This window comes from Mugil cephalus, chromosome 17 (assembly GCF_022458985.1).
Source record: "Mugil cephalus isolate CIBA_MC_2020 chromosome 17, CIBA_Mcephalus_1.1, whole genome shotgun sequence".
Lineage (NCBI taxonomy): Eukaryota > Metazoa > Chordata > Actinopteri > Mugiliformes > Mugilidae > Mugil > Mugil cephalus.
Genome location: NC_061786.1, coordinates 19403865 through 19424612, shown reverse-complemented (window position 1 = coordinate 19424612; position 20748 = coordinate 19403865). Strand labels below are relative to the sequence as shown.

The window sequence follows — 20748 nt, the reverse complement described above, 5'->3', positions numbered from 1 at the left end:
CAACGTTTATTAGTTAGCTAGCTATTGGATTCTAAATTGTACCCCTCATGTGTTACTATTAGTTATATCTGACAGCTTTCACAGCTGTCTAGTTATTTAAATGCTCTATTAACTTTGTTTGTTAGCTAGTTAGCAGCCAACTTTGTCTCCAAATTCTGTCTCACATACCCCACATGCATGTGTATTACAGCTCTGTAGCTTTAAAGTCAAAGGCTATCAATCAACTATTTTGTTTTTTGTTCAGTTTATCACAACTGTTGAGCTTTTTAAATTCTCTATTAAGTTCAACTAGATAGTTAGCTGCTAAAGTTGGTTGTTTATACCATTTGTGTATTAGCATTTGTTACAGTTGAATCACAGATTTTCCAGCTTTTAACCACTCTATTAAGCTCACAAGCTAATCAGTGGCAAATTTTTGTCTCCGGTTTATGTCTTTACATGTTGGCATTAGATGCACCTGAATCACAGCTTATTAAAGTCCACTAGCTAGCGAACCGCCAACTTTGCCTGTAATATGTGCCCCTCATCTGCTAGCATTCATTACATCTGAATCGTATGTTAATGCTCTATTATTTAATTGGCTAACTTTGAAATGTTGTATTAAGATCACTTAGTGAGCAGCTAACTGTGCCTCCAGTTTATTGCCATCATGTGGTAGCACTCGCTCCAGTCAAGCCACAGTTAACAACAGCAACTGTCCATTTTTAATGAAGATCACTTGCAATGTTTGAAATCCCCCTTTTTTTAAAAATATATAAATAAAATTAAATGATGTTTTCCTAGTTTCAGTTGCAGTCTTACAATCCAAGATGGCAGCCTGCTGGAAACTGGCAGGGCACAGTTGCTAACTTAAATTATTTTTTCTCATTAGATGTCTGCAACTGAAACATTAATTTTTAGAAAACTAGATGGCTAGGAAACCGCTTGAGGATTGTAAAAACATATTTAAATCTTTGCTGAATATATTCCTGGCTTCAAATCAGGATTTAAATATGACACGGATGCCTTTAACATCCCGTGACCCGTCCTCATATTGGGCCATTGAGTTTTAGGTTTTATCGCAGCTTATTCTGCTTCATTTAAACCCATTGTCCTCATTAGTGGACGCTCTAGTCTGCCATCTAGTGGTGGTAATGGGTCAATACACTTGTCAGTGTAAAAACAAAATAGCGGATTCATTCTACCTACGATCATGAGACAGAAGTGGACGAGGGAGAAAACATCATAACTTATTTATTCTTATTAACATTTCTAGTTTGATATGACGTGCAAATTTAACAAATTTTATCAATAGCAGCAAGCTAAAACGTTGCTAATTAGCAAGTACTCGTTTGAGGACGATGGGACTTCATTGTTCTGTCTTTGTTTAGTCATGTTCAGATATTAAACAGTTTTATATTTTGTCACACATTGGGTGATGTTATTATAATATAAATAATTAAATAATCCCAGTGTCCACATATGAGGACATTGTTTTTTTTTTCTTTCCAACAACTACTACTCCCTGTTCAAAGATGATGCTTGTTTTTTTATACATCTTAGGTCCTATTAATCCGAAATACCGTTGAGAAATTAAAAATGCTTACTGAATAAAAGCTCGGGTCTCAGGAGGTTAAATCTCTGTGGGTCTGTGGGCCAAAGCCTTACAAAAGAAATGCCGAACCAGCTGGATTGTTTAGTATGATTTTTACTCAAATCAGTGTGTTCCAGTGCAAATACAAGTCAGTCAGTAACAGTATTATTCCCAACCTGAACAAAGTCCAGTAGCAACATAAGTTCAGCTTATTCGTGGTAACATTTCATACAGATAATAACACCTCAGCTTCGTATCAACTAGCACCGGTAGTTGAAATTACTGTGTTTGTACATTGAGTATGATCACATTCTGCGCAGTCCTCAGAGAAAAAAGCATTCACATTTACATGTATGACGGGTCACGCTTAGGATAGACAGACCAAATATCAGAGGTCACTTAACATTTGAAAATAAAATGAGAAAAACCAGGCATTAAGACGAGTCAGACAGTACTTCAATAAATTATTTTCAGACAAGTTTTGTAGTTATTTTCTTTTTAAACCTGGTGGGCTGACAGTTGTTGGGCAGGATTTCACCTCTGGCAGAAGCAGAGTAAATTCTCCCTCCAATAATGTTGTAAATTGCACTATGCAGCAAGTTAAAACAATCAGAAAATGATCTAAAAATAATATTCAACCCTCATCTGATATTGACGAACTGAATATATGGACACAGGATCATGTGTACAACCATTTTTACATGCATTTGGCTCTGCAAAACCTATTTATTTGACATTTTTTGATCAATTTGTCAGTCATTTTCTCAATAACTCGATTAACTGCTCAGTCTTTAAAGTGACAGAAAATAACAAGAGATGCCCATCAGATTAATAAAAGCCAAACTCGGTCTTTTCCCTGAATTTGATGTGCAGCGAAGCGGACGGAAACCAACGAAACCAGATGATTTGTGCAAATGCTGAGAAACGCAATAACAAGTGTCAAAAAAATCAAGGCAAATAAAATGAATTATAAAAATAAACCATCCAATAAATTAATCAATAAATACAACAAAATAAATCAGTACAAATATAAACAATCAGGAGTGAACATCCACACGCCACCAGGGCTCATGCAGTTTGTTGCTCACATGACCTAAAAACAAAAACTCTTCCCACCGATGAATAATTTATGAGGCAGACAATTTACAGAGTTCCCTTTTTAGTTTTTGGGAGAAACGGTTCTCAACTGACAGAGCCTCACAAAAAAAAAAAAAAAAAAAAAAAGATAAAGGATGGATGAGTTCTTTGATTTATTCCTTGTTTCTTTCCGACAGTGTTTAATTTCAACTCAAGCAGTAGTGACGTTCTCTTTTATAGTACAGTTCACTGTACAGGTCACGATATGACGTCAGACATTATTGTGCTGACGCCATTTCTTGCAAATGCAAAGAAGTGCTCATATTATACAACAGCTTCCCCACTTCTGGGATACATCTCTCTGCAGATGTGATCGGGTGTGATGGGCGGTCGGAACCAAACGGGAATCTGTCCACCACATGGACATGAGTGAGAGCTACACAGATAAACAACCAAGTAACTGTAAATGCTGTCACAAACTAATGGCAAGTCAGGGTTTTTTAACAATGGAAAACAAAACAAAAAAACTAAACGTGAAGCTTTACATTCATGACGCTTTCCAGAAGTGCACTTCATTAAATGCACAATCTTGAACTTGAGAAAAGTGTGTAAAGCTCTGTGAAAGCGACGATGCCGTTCTGCGATTAAAAACACTCATCAGTTCGTACCCAGAATCTCTGAATCTTCTAATGCATCAACAACCAGATCGGGGTCAAAAACGATTTTCAAAATGCTTTTTATGGAGGGTTTTTAGATACCAAACTAGAAGGAAATTACAAACAAATGTCAGAATTATGAAATAATCACAACAGATGTCTTCTCGTAATTTGGTAACAACATTTAGATGGAGAGCAAATTCAATTTGCAAGAACTAAGTGAGCCAGACTTGTGACAATCCAAAGGCTAACAGCAGGTGCAGTCCCTCCCTGTGTCGGACCGGTGAAAGTCCCGACCGAGTTAGGACCAGAATCCCGGTTTGAATCGATAAGGTGAGTCTTTGGAAAGGCTGATCTCCGGTCTGCAGAGGGGGACCGTTCCGTCCCGACACTGTCCCTCGTCCAGCTGATCCAGCAGGTTTTCGTTTCTGCGGGGGCTGTAGGGCGTAGGCGCTTCCATGGGGGTGGGCAGCATGGGGGTGGGCGCCGGGTCCCTGCCGAACTCCACGGTGGGCGGAGTCTCTGTGCTGGAGGTGTGGGCGGGGGACTCTCCGTTACCGAGCGCATGTCCGTTTCCCCTGGGCCTCGCCTCCGGCCAAAACACTTCACAGCGAGCTCGCGGCGAGGGCCGAGGCCGCGCCACAAAGTCCAGGGTTTTGGGGCGTTCGGGAGCACAGCGGCGGCGCGGCGTCGGGGGGAACACCACGTTTGGGTCGGGGAGCCGAGGGACTTCAGGAAAGTCTTCTTTTAAACCTCTGAAGACGCCTGTTCCACCAAAACAGGACATCAACAGTTGACACACAACGCTAGGTTGGGTTAGCCAATAATTTATGAAACACCAGTCATAAATATTTAAATGGTTGTACACAAAAGAGAATCAAGCGAGTGAAGAAAGGTGAAATATATTTGGTGACGAGAATTAGGTGGCATAGGAAATTGTTGTAATTGAAGCACCTTTCACAATTTTGGTTCCTACCACCAAATTCTCCATTCTGGTAGCTGGCCATGAACCTCGACAGAACGTTTATGTTTATGTTTATGTGAACCAGCTAAAAAAGCTAGCTCTGACCACAGACTATTTGTAATATTATAGTGGAGAATGTTAATATTATGCCTGATCTGTGTATAAAAGAGGGTTACCAAGGCAACAAAATCCAGGAACATCTACTCAACTCCCGGCTACAAAGAGAGATGGAAAAAAAAATTTCATTTCACTGGAAACCATGAACGTCGTGGTACGTATTCAGAGTGTCCCTGCACTTCAAAGCATCTGAAAGTTGTTGAGATAACCCAGACTAAATTAAAGCTGTGGACCAAGTGACCAACATCATCGATAAAGCCAAATACAGAATGAATAAAGGCAAACATTACTTACGCATTGTTGTCCAGTAAAAACAGGCTGGCAAAGCTCATCAAACCTGCATAACTGCAAGGACGTTTATTCTAAGCAGCTGAGGAACAAGCCTGAACTTATTATTGACAGTCCTAACCATCCACTTTTTAAGGATCTGCTTCAGGATACCAGGGTCTCTTTCATCCCTGTCGCCATAGATAGGTTTAACTTTCTGGGCTAGGTTTGTTGTCCCCATGCTGCTTATTTTATATATTACTCAAAATTTTCTTCTCATTTCTTAATACCATGCACTTTATGCATTGGTTGCACTTCTTCTTTGCACTTTAATGTGTCGCCGTTTTAATTAGTAGCATTTTTATTGCTTTTATTGTGGTTATCGTGTTCTGTTGATGTCATCCGATGTTGTCCTTGCCCTTACCGTGTCTCTGATGTCTGCTGCAAAATGAATCCCCTTCGGGATATCGATAAATCTGAACTGCACTGATTTTACCTGTGCTCTCCAGCGTCGTCTTCTCTGGCAACGTTTCCAGATTATTCCCGGGGCTGCTCTTCTTGATGGCTCCGTCTGACGGCGTCCGGCGCAGGCTCCGCGAGGAGGTCGGGGCAGAGGGGACGTGCGTGGGGGTGAGAGACTGGCGGGGGTTGCGCTTGAAGCTCTCCAGGTGGGTGTTGACCAGCGGGTTGATTGGGGTGGCGTGAAGGTGTGAGAGGGGAGGGGGGAGGTGATGTTTTGGAGGTGGCGGCGGCGAGGCGGGGCCACAGACCAGCAGCTCCTCGCTGTCCAGGCGCAGCAGCGAACGAGTGGAGTTGCAGTCAGAAACAGAAGATAAGGACAGCAGCGTGTACGTGGAGGGCAAGCCTCGCTCGGGGAGTGAGGGCGCCGAGGGTTTCAGCGGGCTCTCCCGCCGGAACAGTCTGCGAGTCGGGGGGCTGGTGCTTCGCCTCTGGCCCCCCGTCCTGTGGAAGAAGCCCTCCCACCGCGGTTTGATGCTCTCCTCCGGTTGGGCCAGAGTCAGCAGGTTGCAGCCGAGTCCGACGGCCGCCAGCAGGGCGCCGCAGCCCAACAGGACCAGCTCAGAACGCCGGCCCCCAGCTGGGCTCTTCCTGCATGGGGGGGTCCCTGGCACCTGGCTGCTGATGCAGTACTCGTCTCCATCGCCGTCAGAGGCCGAGGCTGTGTGGCCCTCCTTGTGGAAAGGAACGCAGAGGTAGGTCTGACCAGGAGCTGCTCCTGGCTCAGTAGTGAAGCAGCAGTCTTCATTTTCTGGAAACAGGACCAGGATTTTATCACTGAACATATGAAACTAGCGTGTAGAACGGGGGTCTTCAACGGTTTTCAGGCCAAGGACTCCAAACTGATGGAGAGATTAAGCAGGGACCCCCTACCTACTATATGTGCTCTATATTAAACTCGGCCTAGCGCTATTAATAAATATACATTTTTATTATCATTTTGCATTCAATATTAATCTATTCAAATAGTACAGGTTCAAATTTCAAACACATGCAACTGCCAGAAACACACAAACATTTACCTGTAAACATAGCTAGATGAAGTAGGGACAGTGAATCACCAAAACATTTTGGCCTCAGTATTTGCCTGATGGGAGCTAGCTGCACTGTTAGCATGTCTTCTGCAGCGTGTGTCTGGATGCCAGCTGGGGCCTGAATAGGCTCTCGGACAATTGTGGGAAACCTGAGCAGAGTCAGGGTGTAACATACAGTGTTGTGATTGGATCAGCAGCAATAGGGGCGGGACCTGTTGTGTACAGGAGGCTCAGATTGACAGGTCTACTGTGCTGATTTATCCCTTTACTAAAATATGTTGGATTCATGCTAATGTGCATTTAAACTAATTTACAATTTGGGGGGAAAATTAGAAAAAAAATTATGAAAAATATCTGTGGTACCCCCACAGACCCCCTAAGGGGCCATGGACCCACTGCTGAAGACCTATGGTGTTGTATTCACAGACAACAGTTCATGCTGCACAGTCCCCTGTACGTTATTACAATTCTTCTAAAACATGAAGGGATTAGAGGCTTACTGTCAAATAGCTATTTGAATTCCATCCATTTCGAATTTAGTTTGCTGAGAGAGCATGATCCCAGCTCTCCAACAGCTTGTTTACGCTCAAACAGCTGCAGACGTGCATTTCTGAGTTTCCTAGGTCAACCACTAACAGCCATGTGGGAACAAAGTATCTCACTCAGTAAGTTTTGCCCTTCCGAGTCTTCCAGGCTGTTTGCCACCTCTGAGCTCCAGCTGTTCTCTGTATTATCATGTGGAGTGTACACATGCCAGACAAAACAGATCCGCTAAGCCGGCCCTGCTCACCCATCTCCACAAGGCTTGGCACTCCAGGCACTGCTGGACTGTGTCTCGGGGATCTGCGAAGGTTCGGGGCGCTGCAGGATCGCTGTCTGCTGGCCTCATGGGGGGGCTTCACACTGAGACGAGAGAAGGGTTTTTTTATTTCTCAGGAGACCACTTTGGAAGGAATAGTGTGTGTCTTAAAATAACCTCAGTGAACGGGCTACATTTTATCTCCACACCGCTCACCTGGCGTCGGCGCTGTGCTCCCTGTACGGCCCACATCCGCCACGGGATCTACCCTTCTTCCTGGACCCCTTCCTCTCACTGTCCTCATCATCCAGCTGGAAGCCTGTGTTGCGACCCCAGGCTGTACACCCCTCCCCTGGAGTGACTGCAACACAAGAGATTATCAAATGTACAGGAGGAGAGGACATCAAAGGCTAAATTAAATGACTTGTATAGAATAATAAAGAAATTGTGAATGTAGACATCCTTCATGAGTACATAATCAGGCACAACATTATGACCTCCCTCCTAATATCGTGTAGGTCTCTCTTGTGCCACCAAAACAGCTGTGACTCATCAGAGAATGGACATGGACCTTCTGAGGGTGTCCTGTATTATCAGTAAAACGGGATGTTATAAGTGAGGGGCCTTTAGGTCCAATGGGTGGAGGGGAGGGTCCTCTGTGAATCATCCCACAGATACTTGATCAGTTTGGGATCTGGTGAATTTGGATGCCAGGTCAACACCTTGTGCGGTTCTTCATGTTTTTTGAGTTGTTCCTAAAGTGTTTTTGTGTGTGTGTCTGTGTCAGGCTACATCCTGCTACCACCAAGAAGTGTTATTGCTATGGGGTAGGTGTGTCCGGTCTAGTCTTAGTAACATCCCCAGGAATGAATGCCACTTCCAAGAACATTGAATTGTCACAAGATGGTCAACATTATTCAATCCCCCTGTGGGTTCTAATGTTGTGGCTGATCGGTGTACATAGGTCGTTTATTGAGCTTACGCTGGATGGCTCTCAGGCGAGGCAGTATCGGAGGACTACTCGGAGGGCTGGAGCTGCTGCTGAGCAAACTCTTCCGTCGGTCATGTGAAGGGGAGGCCTGCACTGTGATTTTGTGCTGAAAATCTAAACAAAGGATTTACACAAACGCACATTAGCTCCCAATTTAGCGTCGGTGTTGATGCTGAGCATGAGTCAAGATAGAAATGCGTTGCACTCCGGAATAAAGCTCCTGTGTCTGCCAACATTACATGATCTCACTCATCGTTTCCTTGTGTCTTTTCTTAGTTTGGACTAATGGATCTTCTTCCATGAAGATCCATTAGTTTAATCCAATCTATTAAACACTGGTACAACATAGTTTGTTATTAAAATTCATATAAATTCATTTGAAATCCAGCAGTTCAGTCTGAATTTTCATTGTTTTATGCAAGCAGCACCTTCAGCTGCTCACTCTCATCTAACCCCATACCTCCCAATTTATTTTCTTTTTGAAACCTGTAGTCTCAAGCTCCAACAATTCAACTGACATCAGTACATAAATCAGATGTGGTAGACTGGTCAGGCTGATGTTGCCTTGCTCATGTTTTTAGCAGAATATGAGTCTTGTAACAAGCAATTAGGAATTCATTATGTTTCAAATAACAGAGAAACAATACCTCTGTTTACAATCGGACAGCAGCTCTACAGTGCTCAGGTTACATATATGACTACACCGTTGTCATTCTTTACACTTCTCAAGAACACGGCTCTCTTGAATATTCTGAAGAATAGTGGCGTTTTTTTCATTAGGGGCGTGGCCCCACCATAGGGCGTTGCTGTGCACCGGAAGTTTATAAGATGTCAAATGCTGCATGTGAATGCGCACGTATGGCGCACACTTCAGTTTGGGCAATCGGGCCTGAAGTTCAGGGACCCAGAGTGCTTGACACTGGCTGATTTGGAGCAGGGGCGGACACTGCACAGGTCTTATTAGCTTGGCTAACATAGTATCGTACAATAGCTGATTCATGTTTCATGCACTAGTTGCATGATGAATTGAGTTGAGTACCTGGGTAGTGTGTGATTTAGTACTTTACCACTTGAGCAGAACTTGGAGATAAAGGGTTTGGGGCCACATCGACCGGAGGATTTAACCATTTCTCAAGAAGGAAAAGATAAACCTAGGTCATTAAACCAGGAGTGGTTGAGGAAAACTTGGTTAACTAGAGAACAACCTCACAGAGCTGTTCATCGGTCTGTGGAACTGAAATTGCTGTTTGGCTTTGGTATATTGTGGTGACTTTGTATATTGATTGCTGTGTATTGGGGGTCCGCCGTGCGTTTTTTATTGTTGTCACCTTATTGATGTTGAGTATTTGATATAGTGAGGTCTACTGCCGTGTGGTGGTGATACTGATGTTGCATGGGTTTTCAATGGGTACTCCGGCTTCTGTGTTTTTGTTGTGAGGATATTGATTGTGGTATTTCTGGATTGCACCGTAAGATTTCCTGCGTGGCCCCATCATAATTTCTAAACCAAAATCACCACTGTTGAAGCTTTCCTTGATGTATTATAACTTTTAATTTAAATACTCAGAAAACAATATTATGCAGCCAGAGCCTGTAAAATCATATTATCTAGCTGTAATTGTCTCCCGAGTGTCTGGAAGCTCAGCTATAACACCGCTCTGGCCCACACTGAAACGCTTCAGTTTGTTTGCTTCACCTGAAGGCAAGCTGATCCTGTTTCCATCCTTGAGTTTAAGGCGGTTGCGGCGGAACTTCCCCTGCCTGCTCTCCACGTGAGGCTTTTCCTGGTAGAGCTGGTGAATGATGATGTTGAGCTCTCGCTCCAGGATGTGGATCTCCCGTTCGGCCAGTTCCTGCTCACGCCTCCGCAACGCCTCCTCCTGACACTTCTGCTGCAGAGCCGCCTGTGTCAGCTCCTCTTCCCACGATCGCAGCTCCTGGAGGGGTCCCAGAAAGGAGTGTTGGAATAAAACTCAAAACAAAGAAGGCTGAAATATGTGAAAGAAAGCAAAGAAGAGGGCTGTGGTTAAATAATATTTTTTGAATATATTTACCTTTTCCTTGGTCCTCAGCTGATCAAACATTTCCTGGATCTCCAGCTTCCAGTCATCCTGCAGAGAGTGGAAGGACTCCACTGGCATTTCAAAGAAGCCCGACTCCTCGATGGCCGTCAGATGGTCTAGGACGGTCGTGAACTGCGGCCGAGAGTGAGGGTCTGAGCTCCAGCAGTCTGAGGCGATAGAGGAAAAACTGTCTCAGAAACTTGGGTCAATTTTGTCATCAGCAAAGTCAATTTTCAACCCTTCAAACAGTTCCAGAAACTATATTCAGTTTGGTTATTTGATGCACGCCAGCTATATTTTCTGCTGCGCACAAGAGTCCTGCAGTTACTCATCTCAGTTTTACTAAAATAAATGTGGAGGAACAGCTCTCGTATCCTGCTACTATTGAATTTAGACAGGTAGTAAATGATTTGATTTCCTTACCCTCCATGAGACGTGCAAAAGGCTCGGGACAAGTGGAGGGAACGGGCAAAGCCAGTTTGTTCATTGCCACTCCGTAAGCTACTGCGAGACCGTCTATTCCTCGAAATGGAACTTCTCCAGTCAGCAGCTCCCACAGCAGCACGCCATAACTTTTAAAAGAAATGAAAAAAAATAATAATAGTCTTAAATACGATTTGGATGCACACCTTCAAAAATGTGCTTCTGCAATATCCTCCTAAAAGAAGAGGTGCTTTTAGCGTAGGTGTGGTCACACTTGATCCATACCTAGTTATGAAGACAAATGTTGTATCTGAATATATGAATGTTAAGCAGGATGTTTGCTGCGAGTGTTCAGCAAAACCATTTTATTTGAGTAAATGTCAAAAAATGGATTTAGAATGACACTATTTGTCAGCCCACTCATGTAAAGGTGGGACAGAAAAGGTCACAATAAGAAAATGTCAACATAATGGTGCAGCAGCCGACACATCCAAGTGACTGATGCACAGTGATATACGGGTAAATGACCAACACATCAGGAGCTTCTTTATGGTGTGTTAATCCGCTCATATAAAATCATTGTAAATGGGGATAACCTATAACAGACGGACGGACTGGTCTTCCAACACATCTGGTGCACGCTGTGTCTGCTTATATAGCAACTAAACGGGGCAAAATAAACCTTTGCAATTGATTAGGTAGACCAGACAATTCACCACTCTGGTCATCACTGTTAAAATGCACACTCGGTGCCCTCCGTTCCCTCACTGATCGCACTTTAATCCCGTTTTAAGGGGAAACCCTGCACTCAGTCAGGAATAGAAAGGCCAGACAGTTAATGCTGCGGCATGCGTCGGGACAACACAGCAGATTATCAGAGAAGGAAAAGCAGAATAATGACATGTGGCCTATAAGCGAACAAACAGTAAACCTCATGAGATCAAAGCGGAACAGTGAAAATGAATCTTACAAGAACAACACACCTTATGGACATTAGATATTTGCAGGGTCTTACAAATCCAATTCTGATTTATTTCAATTCAAAATTTGGCATATTAATGAATTATTCTGCAGATGATTCAAATTTTTCTTTGTTTAAGTCATTAACAAAAAAGGTCTGAAAGGTATTTAGATTGTCAGTTTGGTACAACTATTGATCCCCAAAAAATATTTTACCTACTTTATTGATTTAAGTCATGCAAGTCTCATGTCTGGGAAGTCTCATGTCCTCCTTCCTATTATTATTGTGGCCTTTGTGGTTCTATGGGTTGAGGGGAGGGTCCTCTGTGGATCATCCCACAGATACTTGATCAGTTCTTGGTAAATGTTACATGTCTAACTAACATCCACATGATTGAATACCAGGTCCAAAAAAGTTTCCCAGCAGAACACTGAATTGTCACAAGATGGTTTAAATATTTCCTTCTACTGTCAGTGGTCATAATGTTGTAACTGATCGGTGTATATTTCTACTGTTGAAATTAATATAGAAATTAATCGAACTTCTGCCGAATCCACCCTATATATATATTTTTTTACAATATATTTTATATGTGGAAGAAAAATGTGATGTTTTAAAAGTAGTGACCATCCGATGGTTACTCAACGTGTGGTGGATATCCCATCATGCATCGCGTCTCTAGCGGCGCCGTCGCGAACGACCGTTAATGGCTGTTAAGTGAGACAGATTTTGAAGTTTCGTCGCAAAAATATGAAACTTTTTTTAAAACGTAATTTTAGTTTTTATTTCATGAACATCACGCATATTTGTTTACAAATAATCACGTTTCAGTAATGTGTAAATTATAATGGTATAACCGGGGGAGCCGCGGCAGTCTGACACGTAATGATGCGACAGCAGTGACGTCATTACCTGCGCGTCACATAGGGAGAAGGGGTTAGGGAGGGAGTGAACGATTTGGGACAAAGTTGTTAGATCGAAATCTTTTAGGAGATGAAGCGGTTGTTTTGTGTGTATTTATAGTTAACTACTCTAGTTTTTTGCTCTTCTCAACATCATGTTCTTTTTCCCCACCACGTGTCAGCTTGTGCTTTGTTACCATGGCAACTGCTGCCAGCACTGAACTTGTTCATTATGCGTGGTGGCTTAACCGTTTCTCTTTCTGGCTCCTTTTTATTTATTTATTTTTTTGTCCTCAACCTGGTGCGGTGAGTTTTTTTCCCCCCTGTCTCCTCTCCTCTCCTCTCCTCTGCCCACCTCCACACGTCGCTACCCTTGGAGAATGTGGACGAGCGGATGACCTCAGGAGCCATCCAGGCGTAGGTGCCAGCGGCGCTCATCTTGGTGGTGCGGTGCCACTCCCGAGCCAGGCCGAAGTCCGTGATCTTCAGAGTCTTGTTGCTGAGGTCCTCCATCTCAACCCTCTCGAGGATTAGGACTGGAGGAGCAGGCGGCAGCAAAAGCGGGGGTTTGAGCGGGGAAGTGATGATGGGGATTTTGTTGGAGGATGGGGAGGATGTGGAGAGGAGGGGATTTGGGCAGATTGGCGGGTGGGTGGACGGTTAACGTAAAAAAAATAAATAAAAAAAATCATAATCAGGATTTTAAATGTTGGGGGAACGGTAGGAGTAGCAGGAGGAGTCCCGTGATTAAACACAATGTGAAAAAACAGACGGGTGAACAAAACAGGGTGCGGTAGATGAAAGGATTGGAGAAGAGAAAAAGGAGAGAACAAACAGAGAAACCAAGAGACAGTGAGCGACTACAACACTGGAAAAGCAGGGATGAGAAACGCCACCCTTGATCAATACTACTCGTCAACTCAAACAAACAATGAAAGCACAGTTAAACTGTTGCGACACACCCATTTTTCTCAAGTAGAGTCCAAAAAACATCCCATTCCCAACATGCACGAGCAAAGCAGGGCTCCTCCTAACCACCCTAACCCGCTCTCTCTCCCCCCCCGATTCAGCTCCACAGTGCCAGGCCATCTGCTGTGGTCGTGCCCACTGGAGAGGGTGTGTCTCTCAGGCTGCGGTGCGCACATCAAGCGCCCCTTCATGTGGTGCTCACGTGGCTCAAATGCTACGGAGGCAGTTTAAGCCCAAACATGTGGCTAAAGCAAATCCTGCAGCTGAGGAGGATGAGAGCATCTTGAAAACGGCACACCTAATGGACATCAGACATGCACAGGGTCTTACACATCCAATTTTGATTTCTTTCAATTTATAAATATGTTAATTGTTTATTCAGCTGATTATTTACGCTTCTCTTTGTTTAACTCATTGACAGAATTGAGGTCTGAAAGTTTTTTAGGTTTTAGTTTGGCACAACCATTGGTCCAAAACCCCCCAAAATATTTTACCTACTTTATAGAAGATCATGAAAGTCTCATGTCTGAGTAGCTAAAACCATCATACATCGATCAGGCGTAACATTATGACCACCTTTCTAATATTGTGTAGGTCTCCCTTGTGCCTCCTAAGCAGTTGTGACTCATTAGATAACGGACATGGACCTTCTGAGGGTGTGTAAAGGGGGTGTAAATGAGTGTCACTGCTATGGGGTGAGGCTACATGTCTAAATAACATCCCCATGAATGAATGCCAGGTTCAAAAGTTTCTCAGCAGAACACTGAATTGTCACAAGATGGTTATTTACTTCTAGTGTCAGTAGTCATAATGTTGTGGCTGATCGGTGTGTATTTCTACTGTTGCAGTTAATATAGAAATTAATTGAGCGATTGTGACCCTTACCCCTGCAGAATCTACCCTATATATATTTCTATTTACTATATATTTTATACATGGAGTAAAAATGCTACATTTTAAATTAAAACTTTTGCACTAAATGTTCTTCATAGTTTGCCTTAAAACTGAAGCAAGTCATTTGCAACAATTTGCACAGTCCAACTACTCACTGAGTCCAGTTCAATATCTAGTTAATGAGTTTAATAAGGCATGTTATGTGAAGGCGAGACAGCGGCGGTAAATACAACTGTTGGGATTTCTAAACGGCATATTATAAGGGCAGATTTTTATTTGAATGTTTCAGGTTTTGATCCGGTTGATTACAGTCAAGGACTTTATCCCACGCTCCTTTTTCACAGGGAGGATGAAAGCAATCAACGCCGCTACATACTGACCTTTAGATTCAATTACAACACATCTAAGAGCCCACAGTTATAGTTATTATAGCCACAGTGAGGCTGCAATGAAACACAGCAATGCTTTGAGATGAATGCTAACGTTAGCATGCCCCTAATGCTGATGCTGGTAATCCTTTCCATGCGCACCACATCATGCTAATATTTGCTAATTAACACTAAACCGAAAGAGGTTGATAGTTAAGGTTTAACTTTGTCGAAATCTGGACAAAGAACAGGAAAGGGAAGGTTTTGATCTGATGATGAGAAAAGTTGTGGACACGTTAAAACTCTTAAAATTCCTCCTGAACCTGATGCGAATGTTTGCACCAAATCACATTGTATCCCATTAAATGTATGTTCAGAGATTTCCCTAAAATATCAGGAGATCACCAAAAATAGTAAGATTCATCCTCTGGAGAGCACGAACACAATTTCAGTGCAATCTATTCAGTTGCTGAAACTGGGATCAGAGAAGAAATGTGGACGTGTTTGGGACTGTGCTGCATCATAATGTCCACAAACTGCAATGACAGGAAGAAAGGTGCGAGGGTGGGTGACACATTCCCCTTGGCATCCATGGATGAACTACTCTTTAGCAAGGCTCCCAAGGGCCCCCTGGGGTTACCAGGCGCTGCATGTGGCTGCACCCAGCTCCAAGTGGCATCATTACCATAAACTGAGCTCTGACTTTTGCACAAAAGACCTGACGGATATAAAAAGGAGCTCATGGGGGATTTCTTAAATTAATGAGAATCAAACACAAGTGAATCATGACCTCTTTTCTGCTTTACTTTACTCTGTGGGCCCGTTTAGAGATAAATGCTAATATTAGCATGCTAACAAGCTCCTAATGACACAACTTTGTAGTATTTTTCCATGTGCACCACCATGGCTTGTTATGCAAACTTTTGGTAATTCGTGAAACACAGGAGTCTAGTTGTCTATGTTTAGTCTTGCAGGGTTTTGGTCGTAGACTAAAATATTGGAACATATTAACTTTATGATGGTGCGATGAGAAAAGTTCTCATCAAAGCTCTTTCAGTTCATCCCGGGGGTGGTATGAATGCATGCACCAAGTCACATGCTAATCCATTCGCTGGGTGTCAAGGTATTTCAATGAGAAGCACTGAGGAAATGTGAGGACATCCCCAGTAAACACTAGGATCCTTCCTCTGGGGAACCTGCACGTCAGTACAAAAGCTCTTCAGAGTGTGGACCAGACATTCAAGTGAAGTGTCAAAGCTCTTGTCTACAAGCTTTTGAGAAAACAATCTAGGAATTAAGCAGTGTACAATATTGCCACCAAATAATTAACCATGAAAATATGATCACAGGGGGTTTTCAGACTCTTTCATGAATGTCTGAGGTGGTTTCCTGTCCTGCCTTGCTCCTTTACTGTAAAGAGGACGCGGGTTTTCCCCTCAGAGCCAAGGATGGCAACTAGTTCGACTGACTTTAACGCTTTGAAAGCAGCCTATTAGAAGTGAAGCGCCTGAGCTGATCACAACAGAACGAGCCAATGGCTTCCCAGAAGCTGGCTGCATGCACGGCCAGAGCCTCCAATAGGGAGGCCGGGGGCAGAGCGTTGGGCAAATCCTCGGTAATAGGCTTGGGATTTAGGGGGGATCCAGTTGGGTAAAATGCAAGATTACAACCGCTCCACAAACACAGATGTAAACTCCTTTCTGCTCTCATTTCTGGATTATATGCAATTAGTGGAGATCACACAGGGGAAGCACGGTGTGATGCCGCTTCGAGTCATTTTGTCTTTACTTTAATGTGGATTAAGTGAGTTTGTACTGGTTCAAAATGACCGTAAATATGTGTTGGGGGTTGATTAACCTCCTGAGACCTCAGCTTTTGTTTGCTCTGCATTTTTAAATTCTCCATGTCTCTTATTTGTGATTAGTTGGACCTAAGAACAATGAAAACTAAGCATTGTTTTTGAACTGCAGAATGAATCCTCTGGAATGATGCTATCATGTTTTTACACAAACTAGTATCTAGTAAGAATAAAAGCTTAAAGGAAGCAGAATAATGTGCCACAAACCTAAAACTTAATGTCCCCATATGAGGACGCAGGGTCTCAGGAGGTAAATTTCATAGAAAACCGGGAATTGCAGATGCAATAAAACTTAAATGCTCCATGATGGAAAGCAAAGAGCAGAGTGAAGGACTCTTACTGTTGCTGGACTTGAGGTCCCGGTGAATGATGGGGACGATGGCCTGGCTGTGGAGGTAGAGCATGCCGCGCGCGATCTGCACGGCCCAGTCCACGAGCGTGCACGGAGGGATCCGCTTCCCGGCGAGGGCCCGGTTGAGGGGGCCTCCCCGAGCGTACTCCATGACCAGGCACAGGTTGGGCTCCTGCAGGCACACCCCGAGCAGGCCCATGATGTTGGGGTGGTTGAGCATGGCGAAGAGCTTGGCCTCCTGGCGCACGCTCTCCAGGGTCTGCTCCTCGTCCTCGTCGGGGTCCCGCCGCGCCGCCTTCACCGCCACCTCCGCGCCCCGCCACACCGCGCGGTACACTTTCCCAAAACCGCCGACGCCGATGATTTCTTCCAGGGTGAGCTCTGAGAAGTCAATCTCCAGGACTGAGAAGAAAAGAGAAACATTACAAGACTGTGATAAAATATTAATCTTTAAATGGCAGTTACATTCTTGGCAACACCCATTCAAGGACATTAGGGGACAGGGTGAGCACGTCTGGAGCTGAATTCACTGCCGGGCTCCTCAGTAAGGCAAATGCTTGCTAACAAGGATCTAAAACCAGGTCACTCAGTTGAAGGATGCCTTCTCAAAGCACTAAGCCACCCTGCTGCCCCAAATACAGGAAGTCTCCCTCCTGCTATTACACAAGGGCGAGCATCTGTCTGAAAATCTGAATTAGATGAAAGAGATGAAGCAGCTGCAGAAGAGCAGTGTTTAAATTAAAGGTGGCCTGTGTGTCTGTAAACGCTCACGCCGTGGATCGCTAACAGTCTGAGCAGCAGACTGACCTTGATGAATATTTCAGGTGTGTGAAAGTAGGCCAGCTGCATCCGAACGGAGAGATAAAAGCCGACAAAGACGGCCGAAGTAGTGTGTTCCACCCACCCAAACAATCTGGACTAATCTGGGTCTTATTGCCTCAAAAAACGACAGCTTTAGGAACACTGGATGCAGACAGAAGATTTGCAATAAGCAGCAGGGAAAGTGGTTGTGAAGCTGCAGTTCAGTCATGTCCACAGGAAGGAAGAGTGCATTCACTTTGCCTTTCACAACACACTGCACTATAGCTGCTTTTAAATGCTTACTGTGTCTAATTGAGGCCTTGGTTGTACATTTAGCTACGGAAGCTTTACTTCTTCTGCAAACACAATTACATTTTTTTTCTTTCTGTCCTGCACCTGCAGCACAAACACTACTTTAACTATAAAATAACAATGTAAACGGATCTAATGAGAATGCTGCATGCAGCTCTGGCACAGGTGCAGTTCGTTTGCTTTCTGCAGGGGATGCTGCAGACATTGTGCACTGTAATGTGAGAACTGAGTTGGGGTGCATCACTGACAGTTTGTTTGACAGGCCGTGTGATGAATAATGGTGCTGAGGCTGTGAGGATGTGTCGCCAGCCCGTTTCTAGGCCAGCGGGAGTGCACTGCGCCTACCATGACACAGCACTCTCGGCGTGGCTTTTCTCCGGCCGCAGCCGATAACAATAGACCGGGGAACACGTTACAGCCCCGTGCAATGATCTAGTCATTCCATTAGCAGAGGTAAGGAGCACAATGGCATACTCACGGTGCAGAGGAGGCACCGAGTACTGCTGCTCTGAGGTGTCCCGTACTATTTCTTCCGGAATGCCTTTCCCTTTGCTGACATAATTGGAGGGGAATATGCCAACCCGGTCCGCTATCATACCGGTCCACCAGCCCTCATCACCCGACACCAGGGAATCCTTGGACAGGACCTCCACCAGGTCCCCCCTTCGAAGGCTGAGCTCGTCTTCCGCAGTCGCCTCATAGTCAAACACGGCCGTCCAGAAACAGTGTGCGGCCGGTGCCGCCTCCGGCGCGGCGCGGATGCCATTCTCCGGTGTGGGCCAGCGGAAAACATCTGCCTCTGCTTCTTCCGACGAGGGAACGCACGCCTTGGGACTCAAACTATTGTCCAAAGCGGGTTTGAAGACATCCATGGACGCGATCCATAGGGGCGACCTGGATCACTGCAGGCGCATCCACCTGACGCGGCTGGCTGGCGTCTCGGAGCGCCCTGCGTCTGGCTGCACGCACACACACACACACACACACACACAAGCACACACACAAGGCTAAGTAGCGGCTAATCCCGCACACAAACACTGCAGAAAACTGAAAGCAACATAATGCTGCTGATGCATCGTCCGCCTTCCGTCCCCCGCTGGCTAATATCAAACACACAGCTTGATGATTTCCTGCGCACAATCCTACACCCAATCATTGCTGGAACTTCTGGGACGCAGTGGGTCTTTATTTTTAAGCCAATTGTGCCAACGTGCGAGCCATCCCCGGCTTCCTATTGGCGCACAGACACGTCAGCAGCAGTTTATTTCCCACCTCCTCCTCCTGTCTATCAAATGCAGGTCAACCTCTCGTCAGCGTGGATCTGCCCCACGCCAATTAAACACGACCAGTTTCTTTTATTTTTCGTCAAATTGTCTCCTTTATTTAGTTACTTAACTCCCCCCTCAAAAATACTAAATAAAGAAAACATAACATAATACTCGACTCAAGGTTAAATTCCATGCACAGTTCCCTGAAATAAAAACAGAATTCATAGCAAGAAGTAAAAAAAAAATAATAAAAAAAAGTCACAGTCAACATAACAAAGGAACAATCCCAACTATTTTACTGATAAGATAATAAAGTGTGTATGTGTCATGTGTGTTTGGATAAAATTCAGTCAACACACTTGAGTTTGGACTTGAGTGAATACGAGTCAATTTAGGGAAAAGCCATTAAATCACCCCTGAATGTTCAAGGCAGGTTTCATCCACCTGATTGAGAACCGTGAAGAGCTTCAGTCCGATTTCTGGCACATCTCACCATCAGTTTGATCAGTTTGCTGTTTGAACTCACATAAAGATCCTCGATAATATCTTAACATGTACGCAAACATACAGCGATAAAAAGAAAATGAGGTGACATGCATGGAAGCTCATTTCTAACCAAAAAATGGAGAAGATACCTATGCTTACTTTGTCAAAAGTACGAGACAAATCAGTATATAGCCTACTTATGGCATAGTGAGTCAGAATAAAGAGACAGAAAAAAGTTGTGTGGCTGCATATATTGAAATTACAAAAGAGTCAAGAAAATTATGAGATGATGCACTAAAGCGTTGACACATATGGAAGAAGATTGGGGCCACTGAAAAAATGTAGTTAGAGCTTTATTTTTTAGTTCTGACTTTAATCTCAGAATTCTGATTCTGAGAAAAAAGTCGGGAGTAAAAAAGTAAATCATTTGCTTTAACTACAATTTTTTTTCCAGTGGCCCTAATCTACCTCCGTAGACATGCAAAGTAAAATAAAAAGTGAGGTATTAAATAGGACTAACAACAAACTGACAAGATGAAAAAGTAAGAATTAATTAATGTTAAAACATGTCAACAATAGGTATTTTTTTGGCCTAAATGGGCTTCCATACAGCTTAAAAATTGTTTGATTTTTGCTTCTTGTAGATCATACATTTGTTTTAATCTCAAAGAAAATAAACTCCTCTGTGACCTTGTTTTTAGGAAATACATTGAGAAAAGTTGGAAATATATCCCTGGATTTTTATTTCATTTTCTACAAAATAAAACTGCCTTTTTCTGCAAGTTTCAGAAATGTCACATCTAAATTTGCTTTGATATTCTGCAAAAGTGTAAACGTAGCAAAGCACCTCCTACTACTACTAGTCCTACTTTAACAGCATAACCAGAAACACACGAAACCCCCGAATGATGAATGTTGGCAAAGTGTGGCATGACTCAACAACCTTGTTGCAGATAATTCAGCTCACGATGACAGAATTGTGTTTTTCCTTATGGCACCAGCATGTTTAAACAGCAATTTAGGTTTTGTTTGTGAAAGTCAGAATCCTGAACAACGAAACGTGACCATACGTCGTCTTGTGCAACACAACGAGC

General features: G+C 43.7%; 1 protein-coding gene across 1 annotated transcript; it reads right to left on the bottom strand.

Annotated features, from left to right (window-relative positions):
• Positions 1-1670: 1670 nt before the first annotated feature.
• Positions 1671-20623, bottom strand: map3k9 (mitogen-activated protein kinase kinase kinase 9). The gene is made up of 11 exons (XM_047610734.1): positions 18379-20623; positions 16776-17189; positions 12702-12882; positions 10484-10632; positions 10052-10227; positions 9694-9934; positions 7989-8111; positions 7223-7367; positions 6998-7110; positions 5151-5924; positions 1671-4071 (listed from the first exon to the last, which is right to left on the bottom strand). Exons 1-11 carry the CDS (start codon positions 18770-18772, stop codon positions 3608-3610), a joined length of 3174 nt encoding a protein of 1057 aa, XP_047466690.1. The 5' UTR covers positions 18773-20623; the 3' UTR covers positions 1671-3607.
• Positions 20624-20748: the final 125 nt, after the last annotated feature.

Excerpts from the sequence above, each read along its gene's own strand:
- map3k9 (XM_047610734.1), bottom strand. The coding sequence starts at position 18,772 with ATGGATGTCTTCAAACCCGCTTTGGACAATAGTTTGAGTCCCAAGGCG. Across the intron at positions 17,190-18,378 it reads CTCGGTGCCTCCTCTGCACC|TCCTGGAGATTGACTTCTCA; the intron begins GTGAGTATGCCA and ends TTTTCTTCTCAG. Across the intron at positions 5,925-6,997 it reads GCCAAGCCTTGTGGAGATGG|AAAATGAAGACTGCTGCTTC; the intron begins GTGAGCAGGGCC and ends TCCTGTTTCCAG.